This window comes from Cuculus canorus, chromosome 2, assembly GCF_017976375.1.
Source record: "Cuculus canorus isolate bCucCan1 chromosome 2, bCucCan1.pri, whole genome shotgun sequence".
NCBI lineage: Eukaryota > Metazoa > Chordata > Aves > Cuculiformes > Cuculidae > Cuculus > Cuculus canorus.
This window is the reverse complement of record NC_071402.1, coordinates 9,907,226-9,932,083: the sequence shown is the minus strand read 5'-3', so window position 1 is coordinate 9,932,083 and position 24,858 is coordinate 9,907,226. Positions and strand designations below refer to the sequence as shown.

General features: G+C 40.3%; 1 protein-coding gene across 8 annotated transcripts in view; it reads left to right on the top strand.

Moving 5' to 3' along the window:
- Positions 1-5,191: 5,191 nt before the first annotated feature.
- PHF20L1 (PHD finger protein 20 like 1) overlaps positions 5,192-24,858 on the top strand; it is a 59,061-nt gene continuing 39,394 nt past the window's right edge. For 2 of the 8 annotated variants that reach the window (XM_054057146.1, XM_054057145.1), the window contains exons 1-8: positions 5,193-5,409; positions 6,283-6,388; positions 14,313-14,484; positions 14,637-14,721; positions 15,495-15,583; positions 17,976-18,038; positions 21,466-21,673; positions 22,338-22,466. In XM_054057146.1, the coding sequence (XP_053913121.1) occupies positions 6,306-6,388; positions 14,313-14,484; positions 14,637-14,721; positions 15,495-15,583; positions 17,976-18,038; positions 21,466-21,673; positions 22,338-22,466 (829 nt within the window). In that variant the 5' untranslated portion in view covers positions 5,193-5,409; positions 6,283-6,305. Of the gene's footprint in view, positions 5,410-6,282; positions 6,389-14,312; positions 14,485-14,636; positions 14,722-15,494; positions 15,584-17,975; positions 18,039-21,465; positions 21,674-22,337; positions 22,467-24,858 lie in introns of all 8 variants that reach the window. The other 6 variants (XM_054057143.1, XM_054057142.1, XM_054057147.1 and 3 more) reach the window with 6 other exon arrangements.

Here is a 24,858-nt window from a genome sequence, read left to right as displayed (position 1 = left end):
ATCCAGACGTAGCACCCTGTGTTGGCATGTGCCTTCCTCTGAGTCCTTAACTTGGGTTTCCTCCTGTCATTGTGCCTCATGCTCCTCTGGACTTGAGGAACTGGGCTGATGGCTCTTGGGAGCTGCCTGGTCAGGGTATTACTCAGGGTCCCTCTCCTGCTGTTGTCTCTCGGTGCTCATTTGCGGGAGTGCAGATGAGCTTTTAGCCTGTATTACCAAAATGCCTGGGTCTCGCTGTGCCTCTGCAGTATGCCTCAGCTCTGCCTCCCTCTCCTGAGAGCCTCAGCAGTGAGGTGATGCTCATAATGCCACTCGCTGCTCTGAGCCAGTCTCACATCGGAGCACAACATAGACCATGACTCAGCCACCCACAGGCACCCAGCCTCATCCTCACTACCTCTTATTTTTTCCCCATCTCCCTTTCCCTGGACAGAAGCACCTTCACTTTCCTAACAGCATCTTGGTGTTCTACATTCATCACCACACGGAGAGCCTTCGTTGCCAACACAACAGCCCTTGCCACCCTGCAAAAATCCCTCTAAACCAAAGCCTGCATCAAAACTACACTCAAGGTAGTAAGAGCTGGGGAATGCAAATGAATGCAATGGAAACTTTTTTATTAGAGAGAGAGAAAAAACTTTTAATTTTTGTTTTGTCCTTCTTCCTTCAGTCTCTCCTGCTTGTCACCAGCATCCAGAAAATTTGAACAGGAAAATTTGAACAGGAAAAAATCAAAGGAGAGATAAAAAATCCAGTAGCAAATAAACAGTCTAAAATGTTCTATCACACAGTATCTCTGCAGAATCTTAAAGTGGGAGTCAGCCTCATACGGACTAACTAAAGCGGATGGGTTGATCTCAGACAGCAGCCAAACACCCACACAGCCACTTGCTCACTTCCCCCGCAGTGGGATGGGGGAAAGAATACAAAGAAGAAAAGTGAGAATGTGTGTAGCTCCAGATAGGGACAGTTTAATAAATGAAGGAAAGCAAAGGAAAAGAAATAATCCAACCAAAACCCAAATCCACCCAAAGAAACCCAAGCAATGCAAAAGCAATCACTCACCACCTGCCACCAGCAGGCCTATGCCCAATCAGTCTCCTGGCAACCCTGGGAGACAAAAGCCCCACCACTCTTCTTCCTCTGCCCCTGGTTTATTGTTGAGATTGATGTTGTAAGGCACAGAATATCCCTTTGGCCAATTCAGGTCAGTTGCCCCAGTTGTATTTCCTCCCAGTGCCTTGCTCACCCCTAGCCTACTTGGTGGGGGGGGCAGAGTGGAAAAATAAACACAAACTTTGATGCTGTGCAAGCACTGTTCCGCAAGAGCCAACACACTGGTGTGTTATCAACACTGATTTAGCCACAAATATAAAAGACAGCACCCTAGGGACCACTATAAAGAAAGTTAACTCCATCCCAGCCAGACCCAGTACCACCTCCACCCCTTGTTCCATACCGTTTGTACCATACTCAGGTCCTACACTCTCAAATACACCATCACCAATCACCACCCCACTCCTTGTCCTTTGACATAGACACAGACATCATCCACTTAGTCTATGGGCCATCCTCCAAATGTCTGTAAAGTCCAGTTAATTTGGTCCATGACTTGCACTTCACCCAGCTGCTTTCCCCACCAGATGGTTTCACACAACACAGCAGGATCCACTGGTAAACAGAGCATATTGCCTTTCAATTTCTGATAATTTATCATGCAGTGGGGCCTCTTGGGCTTGAGTCACCTCCTCAGGTGATGTTCTGAAACCTCTGCTTCCCGACCAAAGTATGATCTCTCCCAGGACTTATTGGCAGTTGAGAGTCTGCATTTGAGCTCATTGCACAATCAGCACTACCCACTTATTCCATGTAGCATCAGTTGCATGAGGTGTGGAGGGGACTCTTCCTATGAACATCTAGTGCAGCACAGGCACCTTGCACCCTTGAAGCCCTCATTTCCTGAACTCCAGATGTTGATCTTGAGTCTCTCCAAGTATTTTCTGGCAGGTGAAGCCATGTTCTGTAGCTACAGTGTAGAACATGTTTCTCATAGCTGGTTCTTTCTGTATGGGCCCAAGGGCTACCTCCCAAACTATCTCCCATCTGTCTTGCTGCTGCTTAGAGCCTAATTTGAAACATTTTTTCTTTCTGGATTCTTAATAGAGAGGTCTCACAAGCTGATTGTGACCCAGAATGTGCCGTCTCCAGAAACCTACTATGCCTAGGAAAGCTTCTGTTTCTTTTTTGTTACCTGGGAGAAACTATCATCTTACTGATCACATCTGTGAGGATGTGATGATGCTGATCTTGCCATTACAACAAGGATGGAAACCTGGAGGACAAAAGGAGAAAGGTCTCCATGAGATCGTTCCCGGAGTACGGGGATGGCAGTAATGCAGGGGCCAAATGACAGACTTGGCTCAAAGCCAGCACTTTTATCATAGGCCTCCCAGGCAACGCAAAACAGTGATAAGCAGCACAGCAAACAGCAATAGCTGACAGCAGCCATTAAGAAGTCCCCGAGTTTAATGTGCAGCAAGAAAGGGAGCAAATGAGTCACCACTGGGACCAGTAAACAGCTGTGACACCTACAAATCCAGCCTAGCACACTCTGACTGAATCTGTGGCTATCTAGAGCCCCAGGCCAGGTGCCAAAAGGGACAGCAGTGGGCAGGTCCCACCAGCAGCCAAGTGACCACCCAGCTGCTCACTCATGCCTGGCTGCCAGTGAGATGGGGGAACAGACTGGGAAGAACAAGAGTGAGAGAATCAGTGGGTTGAGATAAAGCTGGTTTCATGGATAAAGTAGGGAGGTAAATGCAGGCTGCAATGAGGCTGTCGCTCTGTACGTCCCATGAGATGACTGACGCCCGACCTCAGCAGCCGACTCAGCAGCCACACCCAATGCTTTCTCCCTCTCCTCTATATTTATGGCTGAGTTTGAAGGTGTATGATGGCACCGGATGATGCTATGATGCAGCACCACTCACAACAGTGCCATACACACAGCATACAACCCGCCAGAGGCTGTCAATCCTGTGGCTGTTAGTCCTGTTCGCTGTCAGTCCTGGCGATACAAGAAGTAGTTGCTATTGCATAAAGTGGAATAATTTTTTATTTAAGCTAAAGTGGAGTTAAGTTTCATCTAAGCAGTTGTAATTTTTTTTTTTTAAGTTAGACAGAACATCCCTCTGATAGCACTTTTTCTTCCAAATGGTGTTTTTCTAGACACTGTTCATTCTTTGAAGATGATAACATCTTGTATGAATTATCATATGTGCTGAACAGATGGCTTCTCTTCTGTAATCACCTCTGTTTGGAGTCTCTTCCTGTCTCAAAGGTGAGGTCAAGCATAGAGTTGGAGCCAGCTCCAAATTAGTGAGAGTTTTCACTCTTGTGAAGTTCATAATAACATTAAAATTAGTCCTCGGAAACTAACAGAATATGCATAAGATTTCTCAGAAAATGTATACATATGCATGTAAGTAGGAAATACATTCAGTAACCATCTCTTTTCTTGCTGCACGATTGATGAAGATCACTCCCTCATATTTCCAGGCGTGATAAAGGATGCTTGCTTTCTAAAGCTCCAAAACAAGTCTTAGAGAGACTTAGAAGGGCAGGATGTCATCCAGAGGGACCCGGTCAAGCTGGAGAAACAGGCCTGTGTAAATCTCATGAGGTTCAACAAGGCCAAGTGCAAGGTCCTACACCTGGGTCAGGGCAATCCACGGTTTCAATACAGGATGGGGGTTGCTGAGATTGAGAGCGGCTCTGAGGAGAAGGACTTGAGGGTGCTGATTGATAAAAAGCTCCACATGAGCCCGCAATGTGCACTCGCAGCCCAGAAAGCCAACTGTATCCTGGGCTGCATAAAAACCAGCGTGGTCAGCAGGTCAAGGGAGGTAATTCTCCCTTCTCTACTTTGCTCTTGTGAGATCCCACCGGGAGAATTGTGTCCAGTTCTGGAATCCTGCACATAAGAAGGATATGGAAGTGTTGGAATGGGTTCAGAGAAGGGCTACAAAGATGATCAGAGGGCTGGAGAACCTCTGCTATGACAGGTTGAGAGAGTTGGGGTTGTTCAGCCTGGGGAAGGCTCCAGGAAGACCTTATAGTGACCTTTCAGTACCTGAAGGGGGCCTACAAGAAAGCTGGGGAGGGACTTTTTACAAGGGCATGGAGGGACAGGATGAGGGGGAATGGCTTTAAATTGGAGAGGGGAAGATTTAGACTAGAGATAAGAAATTCTTCATGAATTTCACGAGGGTGGTGATGCAGTGGCACAGGTTTCCCAGGGAAGTTGTGGATGCCCCATCCCTGGAAGTGTTCAAGGCCAGGCTGGATGAAGCTTTGAGCAACCTGATCCAGTGGGAGGTGTCCCTGCCTATGGCAGGAGGGTTGGAACTGTATGATCTTTAAGGTCCCTTCCAACCCAAACTATTCTATGATTCTATGACTGAGTTAGAGGTCTGCAAAGAAGCCCTCTATTGTATTTTGTTGGCACCTGCCTCCTCTGAAGTTTCCATATAAGGTTCAAAATAAGGGTGATCGTGATCTCCCATCTTTTTTGGCTCCTGAAGTGCTGGCCAGATGCTGGTCTTCTGCAGCACCTAATTCATTCTGTGATCTGTGATTGTATGATTCTATTTGCCAGCATTTTCGGTATCATTGGGGCTGCCCACCACCCCGGTTTTCCCCCCATCCCGGGGCTGCCCATCACCCCAGGGCTGCCCCCCATCCCGCGGCTGACCATCGTCTCGGGGCTACTCCCCATCCTGGGGCTGCGCCCTCCCATCCTGGTTTTCCTCCTGTCCCGGGACTGCCTCCAGTCTCGGTTTTCCCCCCATCCCGGGCTGCCCATTATCCCGGGGCTGCCCCCTATCCCGGTTCTCCCCCAACCTGGTTTTCCCCGCAACCCAATTTTCCGGAGCTGCCCCCCACCCCATTTTCTCCCCATCCTGGGGCTGCCCATCATCCCAGTACTGCTCTCCATCTCGGTTTTCCCCCCATCCCGCTTTTCCCCCCATCCTGGGGCTGCCCATCACCCCGGGGCTGTCCCCATCCCAGTTTCCCCCCTCCCTCCAGGGTATCAATCACCGCTCCCACCGCGCATGCGCGCAGCCGCGCCGCTTTGTCTCTCCCTCTCCTCCCCCCTCCCCGCCCCGCCCCTCCCAGCGCGTCACGCGGCGGCGGCTCCGCGGTCACGTGCCGGGGGCGGTGTCATGGCGGCCCCGGGCCGCGCCTCGCAGTCCCGTCGCGGGGTGGTGACGCGGCGGCGGGGCGCGGGGAGGATGGGGCTGTGAGGGGCGGCCGACCCCCCGCCCCGCGCCGCTCCGAGCGGGACCAGCGCCCGCCGTGCTGGGTTCGCCAGGGCCGCCGCAGGCCCCGCCGCTGCTTTAGGAGGCGGTAAGGAGGGCGGGGAGGGCGGAGGCGCCCCCCTCGCAGCGCCCGGGCCTGGCGGGGCGGCACCCGCGGCCCTCGCGTCCAGCCCCGGCCCTGCGGGAGCGCCCGGGCCCCGCGGGCCGAGCCTGGCCGGGGAGGACCCTTTGTGTCCAGCGCGGGCCCCTCGGGCTCCGCTTCGACCTGGGGTCCTGCCGAGGCTCCGGCCCTGCGGCCTCGCCCCGCGGTCGTCCCGCTGTGCCCTGGGGATGAGGGCACTAAAAGTCTTGCTTGTCGCGAGAGTAGTGGAGCGGAGGAGTGATTTTGTAGTGTCTGAATTACCAAAAATCGTGACAGTCACTTGTGAGTGACACTGACTTAGTGCTGTGACTGAGACTCCAGAGTGTATAGAAAGCCTGAAGGTGGCTTATTTGATTTTGTCTTTTGCCTATTTCGTCTTATTTTTCCTTTAGCCCGTGTTTGCCTTTAAATTTCTGTTCTTGGTAAGGTATGCTTCTCTTGGTTTTGTCCTTTTCTGCGGCAGAGAAGGGAACACCCATTGTTTCTAGTTAACTCTTCAAATTGTGTTCCAAAAGGATATCAAGGAATTACAGCGTATTACAGTTTCAGAGACAAGCACCAGGTTTTCTTAGTTTACTGACTTAAGGTTAATAACTGTTTTCTTTTGTGGGAGAAAGAAACCCAAATAAAACTACATGAATTTTATCTTATCCCTTCTTTGGGCCTTGACTATACTTCTAAAAGCTAAGTTGGCTGATAAGTGTAAGGATAGAAATTTCACATTTCTTTCCACCTTCTGGAATGTATTTGGTGTCAGTGATGCCTTTTAGACAATGTTATTTGTTTTAATGTGATTTCTTCTTTCTTTTTCCTCCAAAGGTAGTGAAGAAGAAGATATCAAGATGAGTAAGAAGCCTCCAAATCGTCCTGGAATCACATTCGAGATTGGTGCTCGTTTGGAGGCACTGGACTATTTACAGAAATGGTATGGAAGACATTGTGCAGCATTTGCAAAGAGCATAATTATTTTGTTTATATAGCATATTTTTGTGTCTAATTCTAAAACATAGCGCTCCCATTAATTGACTCTTTCACATGTGAACTTTATGAATTTACACATAATAAGTCTATTAGCACTACTAACTTTTAGGAGAATACTCTTTCTTCAGAAATCAAGCTAAAGTTTCATGCAGGTTATTGGTTTGTTTGCTTTTGGTTGCTTGTGCAGCTGTAGTAAGCAGAGAGCATTCCAAGAGTAGTGTGGAATGCAGTGTCCGGTGTGAAAGGATCAATGTGTTAGTGTGGCAAACTTCTGTGACTGAAGACTTTATGTTTTCATTTGAAGGCATACAAGCAAAATTATTTGGTATGCAGTTATCACACTTCATAGGTTCACAAAACTGGTTTTAAAAAAAGAAAGTGTCCTTAATTGGAGTTCATTGGATAGGTAAGTATGATTGTATCAAACAGCTGGAGGAATGAGGTGCTTAAAATTGTGACTCTGCACCACTCAGGTATATCATAAGAATCTGGACTGTGAAATGGAAGTTAGTGAGCACTGGGACCATGCTACACAGCAGGTGTATTGTGAAATGAGCTATTCTTTTGAAATACACTGTTATTCTAAATTTTATTAGTGCAAATGGGACAATTTCATGATGTATGTTGGCCATGCTATTTCAGTTTGAGAAATCCCTTGTTTTGTTACACAGCACAAGAAGTTAAAGCTTCTACCCAGAAGTTTTTTCATCTCTTATGAAAGCTCTCTGATTAGTTAGGGCTGGGAAATGTAAGAGGCCTGTACCTGCTTTTCTTTCATTCCTAGAGAACTAAACATGTTCATATAAATGATCCTTCTAACTTTAAGTTTTGTGATAGACAGGTCTGTGTAGTATGTACATGTTTACTCCAGTAGTTATATGCTCTGTGTAAAAAGTTGAATTAATTTTTTTATCTATAGCACTTTGGTTTTAATTGTAGCAAAACTGTTTCTTTTCATAAATGGTCTCTAAAGGAAAATATGGTTTACGGAACAGTTCTTATTCTTACCTGTTGCTGTAGATTTGGTTTCAGTGTAGTTGTATTAGAAAAATCACTGAATATCCACTGTATGGTTTGTGTCAGATCTGCCCAGCCTTTTCACAGGGAAGGGTCACATGTCAATTCTGAAGTGCTTGTCTAGGTTTGGCCTTTTGATGTGTGGGCCCTGTTGCAAACTCGACAACTGAGTTGCTGGGTATTTTCAGGCAGAATAGAATTTATCCTGAACTTCCTAGGTAAAACAGGTCAAATTTGTATGCCTGTAAATTTTTGTGGTGCTGTATAGAGGAGCAGAAAGTTAATATTGAAATTTTGCAGTTGCAGCAACAGTGAAAATAGGACTCTTATTTCAAATGAAGTAATATGCACGTAACCAGAGAGCTTGTTAGAGAAAACCTACTGTTCTTATTAGGGTGACACAGGCCAGAATAGTAGTCTGTGATTTTTTTTCCACGGCTTTCTGTTGCACAAGGGGATAGTGGATGTTTTTTTAGATGTGTTCTATATGTAAGCTGTATGTTTTCTCCTCATCTGCGTGCAGAAACACAGACTTAAAAAAAATAAAGTCGCTGAACTTACATGACATCTCTTTATATTTTTTGACAAAACCCAAGCTGAAGAGCAGTAGTAATGCTTAGATCAGTCTTTCTACAAGAGGCAAATTGAGAACACTGGCTGAAAAATAGCAATACGTTTTATTTTTTTCTCCACATTTTTGAAAGCCTGGTGTCATATAAAGGTTCAGTGTTCATGACCAGTTAAAATGTTAATCAAGAAAGGCTTTTAGAGGATGGGGGAAAAATATAGTAAAGCATGATTTTGTTTTCTGAGATACCTCTGCAGGTCTTAAATTTTCATCTGTATAGCATTTTCTCAATTCATCCCTTGGAATCTGATGTTCTGTTTGAATTCTATGAACTTAGGAGAGGGTATTGTGTGCCTTGACTCTTTATTGCTTAAAACCCCTGTACTTCTAAATGAGGAAGATTTTGCAGACAGTGTTTGGTTGACGGGTATTATTTGGCACGTGTAATTTATGAGTAGAAGAAAGCCTGACCAAACTGATCGGCAAAGGCAGACTGTCAATGAGGGTGTTTATTTTTGTGTTATTATAAAGGTAACTGCGGTTCTTTATCAATTGAAAAACAATGCACTCTTGCAGGGAGGGTCGGTCATCTTATATAATGAATTTGTACTATTTGTTAAATCTAAGTTTGCTAAAGCAAACTGAAGTGCAGCTTTGATCAAGACCAGTGTGATCATCTGTTAGCAGACAGTAGATGAGATGGGATTGACTGATGATAAAAAAGTATTAAATATATTTGAGATGTCTAGGGGCCTGGAGCGTATGACCTGTGAGGAGAGGGTGAGGAAACCGGACAAGTTTAGTTTGGAGAAGGCTTCAAGAGGTGCACTAGCAGCCTTCCAGTACCAGCAGAGATGTCAAGAAGACAGCCTGGCTCTCCACAGTACTGTGTGTTTGGAGGACAAAAGACAGCAGGCACAAGTTGAAAGGAGAGATTCAAGCCAGGTGCAAGGAGAATCTTTTTCCCCATGGGAGAGTCAAGTGGGGGATCAGCTTGCCCGAGGAATTTGCGATGTCCTTGACTTTGGAGGTTTTCAAGACTGGGCTGTATAAAACTGGAAAACCTGGTCTGATCCCATAGCTTGACCCTAGTTGGAGTGGGAGATTGTACTAGAGGCTTTCTGGGGTGCCTTCCAAAGTATCCTGTCACCTTCTAAAAAATCTGATCTGTGTGCACCCCACCCATGCCTGTTACTGACAAAACAAATAGAAGGGCAGCAAAACCACATATATCTGCAGTTACGTGCCCATGTGTAAGACTGGTTCTTAAGCTCTTTTTCTGTTTTCTTGTGTCTTTTGTATTTCTAGCACTCTACTGGTTGTCTTGTAAGTGTCAGATGTTACTTGGAAAAAGCAACCCTGTCAGTTTCCTGAGACCATAGTGTTTATTAGTTTGCTTGATTTAAACTGTAAGCTAGGTGATAAAGGAAGTACAGTTGCATGGCCCTTGTTGCAGTTCTGGAATGGAAACAACTTGCTCATTTTCAGAACAACAGCACTTTGACTTAGTATATTTGATTATTTGGGTGGATTTCTTTTTTTTTTTTTTTTCCAGTATGGAGGAAGCTTTTTCTCTCTAAGACTTTGGGAATTCTCATTTTGTACAGTCCTTGCTTTGGTTTTCAGTCCACTGCATTACCTGACAAGCAAAGTATTTGAAAGGACTGTGAAAATTCTGCTTTATATTGATATAATATAACATATTCAATAAAAGACGGTGAGCTAGAAATAGGTATTTGCAGATACTAGGAGACAATCTGTGGAAAAGTCAGACTGGAGAGTATTTGATTTTATATCCGCTACAGGGTAGAAGAGGAGACTTTTTGTGTTATTACTGTGAAGTCAGGACTATGTGTCTATTTCTAAGCTTTGTAGGTGCAAACTCTGTCAAATTCACAAACATTTTTGCATCCTTTTTTACAATTTGACATAACTATTTTCCCATCTCACAGACAATTCACTGCATTTTGATCACTTTTGAAGGGTCAAAAGGAAGATCATGATGTAAAAATGAAAAATGCTGTCCGTGTGGCCATTACTGTGTTGAGTACATTGGAGAAAATGGATGGTTTTTTCTTTTTTGACACTGACAAGACATTAAAACTGGAAGTTTACAATTATTTCTCCTGTATCAACATTGGAGCATTATTGAAGTGTAAAGTTTGTAATCCATATTAAATTTTGAAGCTTTACAAAAATGTTGCCTAATTCTTATGGGTTTGATCCTCTGGAGCCTGAGAATGGAGAGCATGCAGTGTGTAAACTGGCCAGATACCATCATCTAACAGAGTTTTCTCTCCTCTTTTAAGAAAAACCCAAAACCACAATGCCCTGAAATTTGGATGAGACTCTATTTGAGATTTTTCTCATCACATGCTGGAAATATTATTTAATAGAAAAACCCACAAACCCCCAAAACTTGCAGGTTATTCTTTCCCCCAAAAGAACATCTTCATTATTGAACTGGAGTGTGATTGTTTTTTCTGTGAAAAGTAAAGACTTTTCCTCAGTTTTTTAGAGTGTGTTTTTCTGGTCTGTGTGAAGAAAAGGCTGGCAAATCTGTCTGTATCCCAAATTCATTCCAGTCCCTTAGTATGGAGTACTTGCTGGGGGTGAACAGGAAGAATTAACCTGACTGCAAGGTTGTTTGGGTCTTGGACGTAACACTTCAATGCCTGCTTGTAGCTTTGCAATGGAAGGAACTTCTGCATAAGATTTCTTATGTTAGTGAGATGTAACCTTGTTCATATTAGCTGTAGTAAAAGTTTCCCTGTATGCTTTGTTACTAGAATTCTTTAAAAAAGTGGATTAAAAAATTTGTTGACGCTTTTAATTTTATTAGCAGGAAAAGTATACTTGCCTTTGAAATATTTGTGTAATTTTGCATTTATGAAGTTGATCATTTTCAGTAAAAGTGCAAGAAGTATAACTGTGGAAAAATGTTTCTGTGTAGTGCAAAATTTGCAGTAGTAAATTCTGCTCTTTTCCGCTGTGGGACTGGTGTTGTGAAATATTAGTGTTGGTAGATATTTGTGACACGTTCTATTGCTAAATTTAGTGTGTATTGAGGGTAATGGCTTGTTGCTAAATCCATACAAAATTTTTTTAGGGTTGTTTAATAAACAATCATATATAGCTCAGGTAGTTCAGAGATCTGCTAACAAATCTCTCTGACAACTGGAGTTGAGTGCAGACTTTGTCTCTATCTTGCCACCACTGTTTTAACATACATTGAAGAAACATAAATGATTGGAATAAAGCCTTAATGTGATGACATGGTTATTAAAAGATTTAACTGTGCAATACCCAGTACTATGGACTTTGATGCAGAGCTGATAATGACATTTTAAATAGGCTTTGGTAGCATACATCATGTTTATCATGGAGAAATTAACCAATAAATACTTGGTGCTGCGTTTCCTCTTTTGAGTGATTCCTAATGAGACAATATTTTGCATATCTTCTATTAACTAACGCTAGATTTCTTTTTTCTTGGTTTGCTGAACTTACATTAAAGCTACCTTCTTTTTTATGTATTTGTCTCTAGACAATATTCTGTGCTTTTGCTCTTACTCTGTTTTCTCTTTCCAGACCAGTGTACTATATTTTTCCAGTTTATCTTCTGTTGTCTTTTACACACAGTGATCAGCATGATGACTTGCTGATGATGACTGGTGAAAGCTACCAGCCATGGCAGCAATAAAAATCTAGCAAGGGAACCACTCTAGGGTAATGCCACAATGGGAACGGTATTTTCGTTGTAGATGTGTAGGAAAAGGAGAATTGTCTTTTGGCTGATGAACCCTGAACTTTGTAAAATAACTGTAGTTTTCCAACTCTACCTGGCTGGCATGTTGTGAACCTGAAATTTCCAACTCTAGTGAGGAAGAGCACCATCATTCTTGTCTTCCATTTCACAACTGTATCTTCACTGCTGATATGCAAGCTCTAATTTTTGATTGCTACAAAGTGAACTTGCTGTCCTCTTGCTTTCCTTGTGTTTCTGTGTCATAATTTACCTTTATTCAGAAGTCTTTTAGGTAATATCCTTACTCAAAGGTTTGCTGTAGTAACAGTAGCTTTCCTTTGCTTTGCTACTCTTCCTGCTTATTCTGACACTTGGTATCTAGAAACTGGAATGCTGGGCAAGATGAAAAAACTAGTGAGAAATCGTATAATAAAATTCCTAAATATAGTAGCATGTGGATTTAAGAAAGCATTGTCAGAGGCAGGGCTTAGGAAAACCATTTCTTGGCTGACTTATTTTCTTGAAGCCTGTTCAAAGTTAAACCAGAATGCTGTTGATTGGTTTCAGGTTTTGACGGAAGAGTTTTACTTTCTGTTTTGATACAATGTATCATCATCTCCCTTGTTATTGTTAGATTGTTGTTGTCGGCCTACTTGAAAAGGGAAAGGGGGTCTATCGCCTGAATCTCACCAGCTCCTTTCACAGAAGTTCCATGGAGTTCTTCTGTTGTAAAAATGATTTTGTTAGTACAGTGGCAAATGGCAGTCTGCAGTTTGACATCAAGACATTGTTTTTTCTTGAAGTTCAGTGAGAAGATGATGGGAACTTAAAGAATGGCTATGAAAAAATAGTTTGCATTTCTGAAATGTATGGATGAGAGACATAAAACAAGAGGTTGGACTGTGTGCATTCTGATGTGACGGTGAGATTTGGCTGAAGTAGTTGCAGTAGTTACCTAGAAAATCTGAGAGCTTCTCTCATTAAGCAACTCCTGAGGTATTTAGGTGTTTGGGAGCTGCATGCATCACCACAGCTGAAGAAGTAGGACTAGGGAAATGAAGGAAAAAATTGAGATTGACACCTTTTGTTTAAATGCTCTATTCTAGTCACCAGGAAAGCCTGTGCTTCCTGAGAACTTACATTTTAATCAGAGCATAGTGTTAACAGACTCCTCTATCAGCACCATCAGTATTCTGGAGAGAAAGTATTCAAAATCAAAAATGTTGTCAGGATTCCTGTATGCATCAGTTGCGTTTCTAGCTGAAGAATTTTGCAGTAGGACTGGAAGTTGATTGCTCATCCTCTGTGCTCTTGCTCCACAGTAGTGTTGCTCCACTTTGTTAGAAAAACAGCTTGCCTCTTGAAAGTGGAAGACAGCTGTCCTTTTGCTGTGGTCTTTCTTTTCAATGCATCTTTTATTAACTTCAGACCATACCTAATATAAACTCTGGAGAAAATTTAATGATCTAATTAACTTTGTTTTAGGATATTCTTTGCACTTCTGAATCCATTGCAGTACTTTTGTGAAGGGCAGAAGGATCTGAATTCTGCCTTACTCCAGTTTTCTCTGTGTTTCGTACAGTGGAAATATAATAGAATCTATAATTTTGGTGGCAAAAAGTAGTGTGGCAAAACTAGTTTGTGCCTTGCTCATTTCCTCAAATGTTATGAAATACTTCACTTTTGTGAAACAGAAATAGTAAGACTGAATATTAATTGCTAAAGTTAGAGAAATTTGCTGGTTTTCCCTGCAAATGTAATCTCAACCTTTGTGGTTCCTAAACTGCATATATGCTGAACCCAAAATTAGATGTCTAGGACTTGATCTGGTTACAACTCAGTCCTGATTAGTTCTACTGAGCACATACAATGTTTGCAAAGAGGAACATTCACATGTTAATTAAGATTGACATATTTATTTTAGTGCGTATGGAGTTAGAGAGGTGACTGCTTAAGAATAGTTACTGTGAATCAAGTTTAAAGGCAGTGAAATAATGGAAACTGGTCTATGAATTGGTAAGTGGCTTAGATTAATAATGTTCTGTTGACTTCTATGCTTGATTAGTTACTCACATTTGTTTGGAATCATGGTACACTTTTGATGACACTTTTGATACGAGAAAAGTAATGAAGTACTCCTAAAACTCTTTTATATCCTTTCCATCCCCAAGTAATCAAAAACTCTTACAGGGTTTTGTTTTAGACAAACGCAGGTCTTAAAACTGATAAGCACAAACTTCTGATCCCAGTTTCAGACAGTCTTGGTCTGGGAGTTTAAGGTTTAAATTTGTGTATAATCATCTGACCAGGATGGAGCTGGTGACATGTCACTGATGTATACAAATTACTCTTAAACTAAGTGTTAACCTGCTATCAGTTTAGTAACTTCATCTTTTTCAGTCTTGGAGATTTCTCACTACAGAGTGTTAATGCAAGTCTATGAATGGTCATGTAAACACTTGTATGCAAATAAAACCTTAACCACCAAGTCTTTAAAATGCTTTGAAATTTATCAGTTTGTGTTTATCATCCAAGGTATCCATCTCGTATTGAGAAGATAGATTATGAAGAGGGGAAGATGTTGGTCCATTTTGAACGCTGGAGTCATCGCTATGATGAGTGGATTTATTGGGACAGCAATAGGTTGCGACCCCTGGAGCGACCAGCATTAAGGAAAGAAGGGCTGAAAGATGATGAAGAATTTATTGTAAGTGGCACATTTACTGTCCTTGTTTTTTTTCTTTTTTGTAAACTGTCCTATTTGTTTTCCTACATTAAATTTCTAGCACATAATGTTTAATTCTTTTCAGGAAAAAATACAAATTGTGCAGTACTAATGACTAAATTTGTATGAAATAGGATTTTAAACCTGGAGAAGAAGTCCTAGCTCGTTGGACAGACTGTCGATATTACCCTGCAAAGATTGAAGCAATTAATAAAGAGGGTATGTATACGTGTGTTTGCATATGCTGTTGCTGCAGATGTAGTCTGTTTAAAAATGTGACATGCATATAAGGTTTTCCTCACTGCCTTAACATTAAGTCAAAAGATTTCTGTTTAATCAAATTTAGTAAGAGGTCCGTCTTTTATCTGTGTAAAATTAGAAAGTTGGAATTTCTCCTGGAAAGCAAAATGCTTAATGTTTCCTCAGTGTTGAGAAGACTATCTTGCACGCAGTTATTAATTTTGTGCTACTGTTGATTTGGGCTAATGGCACGTTTAAATTTTAATAACAGTTTTAGGAATGGTAGATCTCTTTAATGTTCTGTTCATTTAAGCAAACCAATAGAAAATTAGGAGATAAAGGAGTATCTCGGGTACAGTACTGCACAATGGGGTGATATTTCTAATGAACATAGATAGAAGTTGAAGTTTTTACTGTAGTTTAAAGCAAATGTGGATTTGATTGTGAATTGAATTGTTTCCCTGTTACGGCAACTTAAATATTACACAGTTCTTTCAATGAACTATAAGCAAAAGTGACACAGTAGCTTAGATGTGCTTGAAATTGTACAAGTGGACAAAGAACAACAATGTAAAAGCAGGGTTTCATTGAGCTGTCATTTTTTTTTCTTAAAATTCTCCATCCTGACTGTAGGTAACTCCTTGTTACTTTGTTCATATAGCCTACAAAACATTTTGTTAAAGCTTTCATCGTAACACGAGGTGTGTTTTGTTTCTTAACTACTCATAGTGATTACATCAATCCTCTTCTAGGAACATTCACAGTACAGTTCTATGATGGTGTTATTCGATGTCTTAAGAGGATGCATATCAAATCTATGCCAGAGGATGCAAAGGGACAGGTAAGAATACTTCAGTTACCTCTGTGTTAGGTTTTATATAGTTTTTTTTGCTAGATATCTTGAGACAGTAAAAATGTCGCCTATCACTACTAGTTTTGGGTTACAGTCTTTGTTCTGTGTCCCAGACTACATTGCTTTACGAGTTTTATGGATGATGCTCCAGAGTGTGCTGCTCAAGTAGTCTTGCTTCTGCCTGCAATGTCTGGCTACCATACACCCCATTGCCAACTAATCTGTTCCCAGAGTTTTGCCTTCCAGGGTTTACAAAACCAGGGACATCCAGGGACTTTTTCCTCTGGTGTCCTTTCAGGAAAAGATTTAGCTTGTCAGTAGTCTGTGCTACTGATCTTTTTTTTTTTTAATTTATTTATTTTTTCCCCCACCCCATCACTTTTGTTTGCTAGCTTTTTGCCCTCGTGTTCTTATTAACATGACTGTTCTGTGGGGGTTTTCTCCCCTGTGTCAGACCTCTGGAGGATTCAGACAGGTAAATATTTCTTTATGTCCAGTTGCTGTTAAATAAGAGATGCTGAGTAGAAGTTGAGGGAGGCTGTGAATTGATTTAGTCCCTAGGTATACCTTTATTTGCAAAAGAAAAACAACCTTGAAAACTGTAACATACTTGGAGTGGAAATGCCATTCCATATTTTTGCTTGGTAACTGTTCTCATAGTTAACGTGAAATTATTCCGCTAGTACTATTTGAGACTTGGAGACAAGAAAAGTAAAAAAACTGCTCTTATTTGTTCCTAGTTTTCTTCAAAATACTCCTAACTTGGCAAACAAAGGAATTACTGGTGTAACTATATTGTGACAAGGGCAGCTGAATGAGTGAAATGGCTTGTACACGTTTCTGTATCCTGGCCTCCGGGTTACAGGTAGCTGTATGCTAGGGTTTATCATCTATGCAAAGAACGTTGGAACTCTGCCCAGACAACACTGCACTACTTAAACTTTCTTTCCTTAAAGACATTAAAGCAGAATCCGTAGTCACACTACTACTGGCTTGTTGCTGCTATCTTAAAATAACTGTTGAACCAGTATATAGTATTTCAAACAATACTTTTTGGTATGACAGTAAGTTAGGAAGCTGGACTATTTAATTTTTATTCACAGAAAGAAAAACTTGGTTAATGTGATTGTGACTGGACTGAAATAGACCCTTTGTGACAATGTGAAGTCGTCCCTTACTCTGTCCTGTGCTTTTTTCTAGGGACATATGTTGTGTCTAATCTTGAGTTACTACCTTTAGGCCATAGGCATTTTCAGCTTTAAAAAAAAGTAGTAAATCCATTTCTTAGCAGCAATTTTGACATCCAGACATGCTTGGTGGCAGTCCAGCTCATCTATTATTTCTATTTTTTTCTCAGTAGTTTAGAGTTATGGTGTTGGCCTCATGCATCTTGGGGAATGAATGTAGGTGGCTTTAATGAAGTCTTCAAAAAGAATAAGGGGGGCAAGCTTACATTTTCTGAGATAGCTTTAGAATTGCTAAGTTGTCTTACAGCAAGGACAGCACCAATTGTGCTTTCTAGAGTGTTAATTGATACTAGTCTTAGCATTTCATTTTGCAAAACTGGAGATAGGTGTGAAGTTCTGTAGCTTCCAAAGGCAAAGATACATTTTTTTGTCAGCAGCATCTCCTACATAGTTATGCTATGGTATTTGTGAATAAAAACATGATCAGATTTTGTTTGAAGATAAGTTATCTGAAACTGAGCTTTGTCTAAACCTAGAACTCAAATGGGTGTTTTTACTTTTTTTGTGTTATTTTATGTGAAGGCATTTACTAAAAATTATGTAAAACTGAAAAAAATGCCGACTGTAACTTGATTTGAAAACCAGAGGAGGTGGCAGATCCAACACTTCATGCTTAATGTAAACCTACAACATGTTGGGTTTTTTTTCCTTTGGAAACAGACAAACATTTCAAGAGGTGGTTGTAAGTTTAACATACTACTGCGTTAGTAAATGTAATACATGTAACGTCTGTTTGCAAGATGCGTGCTAAGCATGCAGAATTTGAATTACATGGAGAAGAGACTAATTCTTTGATTTGAGCTTAGTGTGTCCTAAAGGAAGAGATTGTAAACACTCTAATGCTCAAACTGTTTTTGAGTGGCAATAGAAAACTCAGCTGTGAGGGTGGAAAGGCAAAATTTTTAAAGAGTGGGTAATATTTCTGTGGCTCAATGCAATGAGACAATAGATTAGGTTGCTCTGCAGATAAGTGTAAATTAATTGAAATCACACAGAAATGGGATTAACATAGTATGGAGAGAAAATAAAAAAGATGGGGGTATTGAGACTGCCCTTGTGAGAGCACATATGAAGTATTCAGATAACTTACTTTTTCTGTTTCATGTTTTTTGTTTTATCTTCGATATAATTAGGCGCGCGAGAGGGAGCAGATAGCGCCGGAGCTGAGATTAGTGACGGAAATCGAACCAAAAGAAGTGAGTTTTGAGGAGGGTTTTGAAGGAGAGGGAGGGGACTTGGCGCAAGGAAGAGGAAGCTGAGGAAAAAGCATGGATTTGTGATCGGGACAGAGGAAAAAAGATGATGTGGCAGGAGACAATGTGAACCAGGATGTAGGTGGGGCAGACTGTTTAGAATTGAAAGGTGAGGGTCAGGAATGAAGGCTTAATTTGGAATCAGCCAGTCAATAGTTTTGATGATGCTCTACATATGTGTGTATGTGAATGTGTGGGAGTTGTGTCAGGAGAGGAAAAACAGCTGAATCTTTAGTACTGTAGAGGAGCAAAAAGGTGATAGTTGTAGGCAGACGAAGAGTGTGTGTGAATTCTGCTATTGGCACAATGGTTGGATTTTTAGAAATTATTCTGGTTTTGCCTTCTCACTGTTGCAGGTTTAAGGTTATGTAAAGGAATATTTTAAAATACAAGTGCTTTAGCCAATCAATGTGTAAGGCTGTTGGGTAATTTCTACTAATGTATTTCTTGATCCTGCAATTTCCTGCACTTTGAGTTAGTGAATCTAATGAGCATAACAATAGTTTTCCTCAGTAGTGATAATGTTTTGTCTTCTAACCACAGCATTCCATTAGTTCTCTCCTGTGAGTTTTCTCAACTTGAAAGAGGAATTTTAGTAAGAGTAAAAAAAGAAGGAAATGCACTTAAAAAAAGTCATATATATATGACTTTTATATATATTGAATATATATATTCATATATATATATGAATAAAACTTTCACTGGGATGGGATACTGTGGGAGTTGTGAAATCAGGCTGGATGGTGCAGAGTAACTGGTGCAGGGTTGCAAAAGCACAGCCAGTAGAGGGACAATGTCAGGACACAGGAGAGTAGTAGGGAAAACTTCTCTCAGAAGGATTTTTCTTTTATATTTTATTAATTTATAATGTGTTCATATTTGGGCCCTGATTTGTGTACACTGAGTGTTTAATCTTTGTTTGCTTCAGTTATATGTCCTGCTGCCTTTTATTAAGCTCTCTGTCTTAAGGAGAGTATCGAAACAATGAAATAAAATGCAAACACGAGACCCTTCATGTTGCACCAGAACAGCTACCTAAATAGAGCAGGATACTGAGTTCAGAGTGGTCGTTGAAGCTTGGTATCTTCACGAAGCTTGGTATCTTCACAAAGCTTCCAATTTTTGAGTGCTTATCTTGACTGAAAATTAAAGTCTTCTTTAGAAGCTGTTGCACTGTGTGCTACATTTTGTTTGCTTCCCACTTGTATCATAAGATGCAGGCTCCAGCCATGTTATTGACACTGTTCATCCCTTGGCCAGATTACAGTTTAAGACTTTTGCTCTCAGGTCTCCTAATTCATCACCAGCACAAATAGCTCCATCCTTTTTATGTCCTGCTGGATGGGCAAGGCTCTGGATGGACTGGAGCTAATGTGTGTGCTTGTTTTGACTGGCCAAAAAGAGGTATGTGTGGTTTTGATTTGACTGTGCAGCTGGCAGTTACAGATGCTCTTTGTGGCTGGCGTGTCACCAGTGGTCTTGGTAGTTGCCTGTTGTGTGAGCATTGCCAAAGCCCTTACAAAGTTTCCTGCTACTAGCTAGACTGGGTGTATGCATCTTGCACTGACAGTTTGGACATGGTACAACATGTCTTAGAGGAACCAAAACTGTTGGTGTTACTGAGTACATAACTTGACGCAATGTAGAAACGTAACTTACGTAAGGCAGTGATTTATAAGTATTGACCTATGGAAAAGCATAATACAAGGAAAAGTAATATCTGTTTTGTGTTACGCTTTCTCATTCATGCATCAAAAAAAGACAAAGAAACCTCAGTAGAACAGAGACTTGAAAGACTTACAATATGTTGTTAGTGGCAAAAAAAGCTGCATTGAAACAAGATTTATAAGATCAAGATACTTTAGCTTTGAAGCATAGCAACGAGGAAACAGTCCAGAATAAAATATAGCCTATTTACAGTGGGGGGAGAAGTTTTACTATTTGTAGAGCACTTATGCAAAACTAGACATATAATAGTCTTTATCATACCTTTTTTTTTCATATATGGTAGTACAATTCTGCAAATACTGTTGTAGTCATATTGCCATGCAGTAAATTAATTCTTGCTCAAGACACTTGGGTGCTGAATTCTTACTGATGGAGGATGAACATTGCTATTGTTTTTCATGTTGCATATGACTTCTCTGTGGAAAAATTCTGTACCTTGAAGTATGCAAAATTTCAAAAAATACTTCAGTAAAAAGGATCAAGTTAAAATTTTTGTGATCAGATTGAACCATAACGCTTGGGAGACATAAGGCAGGAGTTTGGTAACTCCAAACTACTGGAAAGAGCTTGGCTTCAGTCTTGGAAGTATTTAGTTCTCTCTGATTTACAGGTGGCTACGCTTCATCTACATGCCAAACAGTAGATGAATTTGTTGAGTTCAGCCATAGAATCATAGAATAGTTTGGGTTGGGAGGGATCTTAAAGTTATCATCTAGTTCTAACCCCCCTGCCATGGGCAGGGACGCCTCCCACTAGATCTGGCTGCCCGAGGCCCCATCCAGCCTGGCCTTGAACACCTCCAGGAATGGGGCAACCACAACTTCCCTGGGTAACCTGTTCCAGTCCCTCACCAGTCTCATAGTGAAGAAATTCTTCCTTATGTCTAGTCTAAATCTGCCCCTCTTAAGTTTATAGCCGTTCCTCCTAGTCCTATCACTACAAGCCTTTGTAAACAATACCTCCCCATCTTTCTTGTAGGCTCCCTTCAGGTACTGGAAGTCCTTGTCAATAAGCCGTTATCCAAAATGACACTTTGGATTACGTTTTGTGTGGATTGTGAAATCTGGTCATATTATAGAATGCTTTATTGAAATTATTGAATGAAACTTGTAATATGTAATACAAAAAGAGTGCTGTCTATAGTTACTCCAGAAATTTGGATATAATAAAGAGTCGATCCCGCTTTACCAGTTTAATTCAGGAGGAACTCTGCCTGATCATGCAGCTGGCTGGGCCATTCTTTTAGTTAATTGTAGTTTTGAGTAATAGTTAAGCAACAATGGAATTGGAGTTTTTCCACAGCTTGAAGGGTAAGAAAAAAGTCAGTGTTTCAGGTGGGGGAGCTTCTGGATTTCTAAAGCGAGGACACAAAATAGGTAGCAGGGAGTGTGTGCAGACAGAATTCTTTATGTAGTGTATTATTTTGGAAGTTTTTTTCTTTTTTTCTGTGTGGTGTACTGATAATACTTTGTTTAGGCAACTTGAGAAAGTCATTTTACCACCCTTTGAGTAGTAGCCATAAAAATAAATTCAACTGCTCTTGAACGTTTCTAGATGAAGTTTCGCTGGGTTTATAAGTATGTTCTATTTGAGACTCGGGCACTTTTTAATAATTACTTACCATTTTTTTTCCTTTTTGGAGGACTGGATAGCTTTGGTCAAAGCTGCTGCTGCAGCAGCAGCCAAGAACAAAACAGGAAGTAAACCTAGAACCAGTGCAAACAGCAATAAAGATAAAGAGGACAGAAAATGGCTAAAAGTTCCTTCAAAAAAGGAAGAAACCTCAACCTCTACAATCATGCAGGAGGTCCAGAAAAAGGAAGAGGAGCCTACATCTAGTGACACATTTGGTAAAAACAAATTCTATAAAAGATAAAATAATTTTTTGTGTTATGTCGAATTAGAAGTCCTGTTGTTAATTTTTCTATTGGTTAATAATTAATATTTCTAGAGGAAGACTTATTTGCTGTGTTGATAACTGCTATGAAATATAACATTCACCAGTTCAGAAATTACACTTACCAGATAAATCCAGTATGGTCAATATTTATGCATTGTGTGAAAATTGTGACTACTTCTAATAAGAGCAGAACATAGAATATTTTTTTGGTTGGTTTTTTAGTTGCTTCCTTGTATGTTCATATTCCTGCTTCTTCTGTTACCCTGAGATAATACCTGATCCCATTCTAAGAAAAAAAAATCCAGTGTTTATGAGATATCCAAATTCAGGGATGTTTGAAACTTATTTCTGGGTTGACAAGGATTTGTTTATTTTAGTAGTCTTTAAGGCTTTATTTCTGATAATATTGAGTGAAAATTAGAAATTTTGAGGTAAACTATCTGCTTTTTTGACGTATAATACTGCATCTTCAGAATGTGTCATATTAATTTTTCATAGAATTTGAAAGTTTGTTTTACTGCAGTATGCTAATAGAAGTTCTGAAATATATTGGTATTTGGATGTTGTTACATACTTTTGAAATGTGAGTTTTAGATTTCTCTTCTGTTTAAAAGTAGGATTTCCTGTAGTGGATGTTCCAAAGATGGCCTTTGTGCAGGCAGAGAGCACGTTATCACACAAGAGGAAAAGTAATCTAGGCAACTCATTTCAGGCAAAGAGAGCACGTCTTAACAAGATCACTGGTAAAATACTTTTGTTGTTGTTGTTGACTTTTTTCCTTTTTAATATAGGCTTACATGTAGCGTACATTGATGTAAGCACATTCATGAGGCAGGTATTCACTACAGTCCTTCGCTTGTTTGGAATCTTAAAGGAATCTCTAAATGGTTATAAAATCTACTTTTCTCATAAATTCAGAGAATACTCTCAGACTTGACCTGGTCTTTTTAGTTTTCAGGAAGATAGCCATCTCGAAATGATGAATTTCTCAAGTATTTTTTTAACTGCAGCTGCACATGTTTCTCCATTATGATGTGAATTTGGAGTTTGTACAAATTCTTAACATGCTCCTGAGTTACATGCCATCACTGTAAATCAAAGCTTTTAACTGTGGAAAAACTAAATGTGTTGTCGTAGTTTGTCGTAAAGTAAAAATGTTGCTGAAGAGAGTTTACTGTATGTCTTTTGAAAGTATACACACCTAGATACAATTCAAAGCAATGAAGATCTGAAAAGTTTTTTTCAATGTCCAAGGCATTCATTCTGTTTATTACTCAAAGGTATTAGTAGATAAAAGTATACAGCTATGATACATTTTGTACGACAGGAAATGGAATGATAGATAATTGGTCTTATCTTTAAAAGCTGAAAAATACATTTTATTCCAAAACTTAATAGAAATTTACTTGCCCGTGAAAAAATTATTTCAATTTATATCCTTCCTCCCCCATGCGTCCTAATAAACAAATTGTGATGCCAGCACTGATCCTGTCAGTATTTAGGATGAGGTAATGTGTTTGTACCTGTGCTGGGGAAGTATCAGATACATTTCAAGAGCTGGGTGGAAAAAAGTTGTGAAGTCAGTCTGTTGCCCCCTCCTTGTCACAGAGGGGACTTTGGACAAACAATAACATAGAAATGCACTCCACTCATTCTAGTGAATAATATTTGTTGTGAAGTCTGGCAATTTGTTCTGTGCTACAGATGAGAGGGGAGTTTGATTTTTTTTTTTTTTTTTGGTAGTTGGTAGGTTATGGTCATTCATATAAAAAGTCTGACTCGTTTCTATAAGATACAAGTAACCTGATCTACTAAATTAGATGCTGAGTTTTTTTCCAGACTTGTTTTGGCCAATCTAGCTTTTCATAAGTCAGCAGTGGAGGATGTTCAGTGAATTCGCTTATGAGTGTGGTTCCATTTCAGTCTCTCAATCTTCAGTGTAAAGGAGAAAATAAATTAAATGGGCCAGTATGGAATGTGATAGGAAGGAATAATCAGCCTTTAGAAAAACCCACCCTCTGCCTGCAACATTTCCTTTTCTGGAAGGCTTCTTATTTGGTAGCAAGTTTAGTTAACAGATGTCCAGTTTATTAGCTTCGTTTCTACTTTCCTTTGCCCATACTGCATACACCCTCAGTTAAATCCCAATTTAATTGCTGCCATGAGTAGCAGAAGTATAAGGTATATACTAGTGATATGTATTTTCAGATCCCTGTTTCTTTGCAATAGCAATTAGTAGAAGATAGCATAAACCTGTAGCCCTAGAAGTTATATTTTTCTATGCTTGTGAATAGTGTCTCCTAAGGAGTGTTGTGAGAACAATAGCAGTCAGAGGGGATCACATGGAGTGATCTGCATAATCAGAAAACGTAGTGTTGCAGGCATTGACTTTATCATTCTAGAAACAACCTCTGTCTCTCTACATTAAAGCATACTCTACTAGCAGAGAATGTGTTACCATTCAGTGAAAGTGAATTAGTTCTTTAATTACAAGATGATCATGCTTGGTAGCTACTTTGTGTAACTTCTCAAATTAACACACTTCTGCAACTCATACTGTAATAAGCTTTTTATTATTGCATATAATAGAGTATTTTGAAAATGTAACTGCCTATGAAATTTCTCTTATGTTCAAAATACTTGTCAATTGTTGTTTGTGTCTCTGACACAAGCTTTTAGCTTTGAAGGAAGCACGTGAATGGTGCTGGTGTATACGTTGGAATGTCTGTGTAAAGCATTGTAGCTGTTAGGAAAACATTTGTTTACCAAGTGTCTTACAGGTGTATTGGGGAAATAGAGCAAATAATGTGGCTGTAGGAGGTGGTCTGAGGGGAACTGTTTTCTGGATTTCAGTTCAGCATTCAGTATTTGATGCAGAAGGTTCTTTTCTGCCACAAGGGCCATAGCTGCATCTAGTGTTCTTTGCTTGCCATTCAACAAAACAAAGTTGCTTCCTTTGCTCCTTTTTCTTCTGCTACTGCCACTGGGGGAAATTACATTTCCCGAAGGTGAAGGTTGTCTCCTGCTAGGCATGCGTTAATGTCTTCTTCCAATTAATTTCTGCCTCTAGAATACTTGCTTCCACATCTCCTGTTGCAGTGTTGATACCTAAAAGAACAGACATCATCTGCAGCA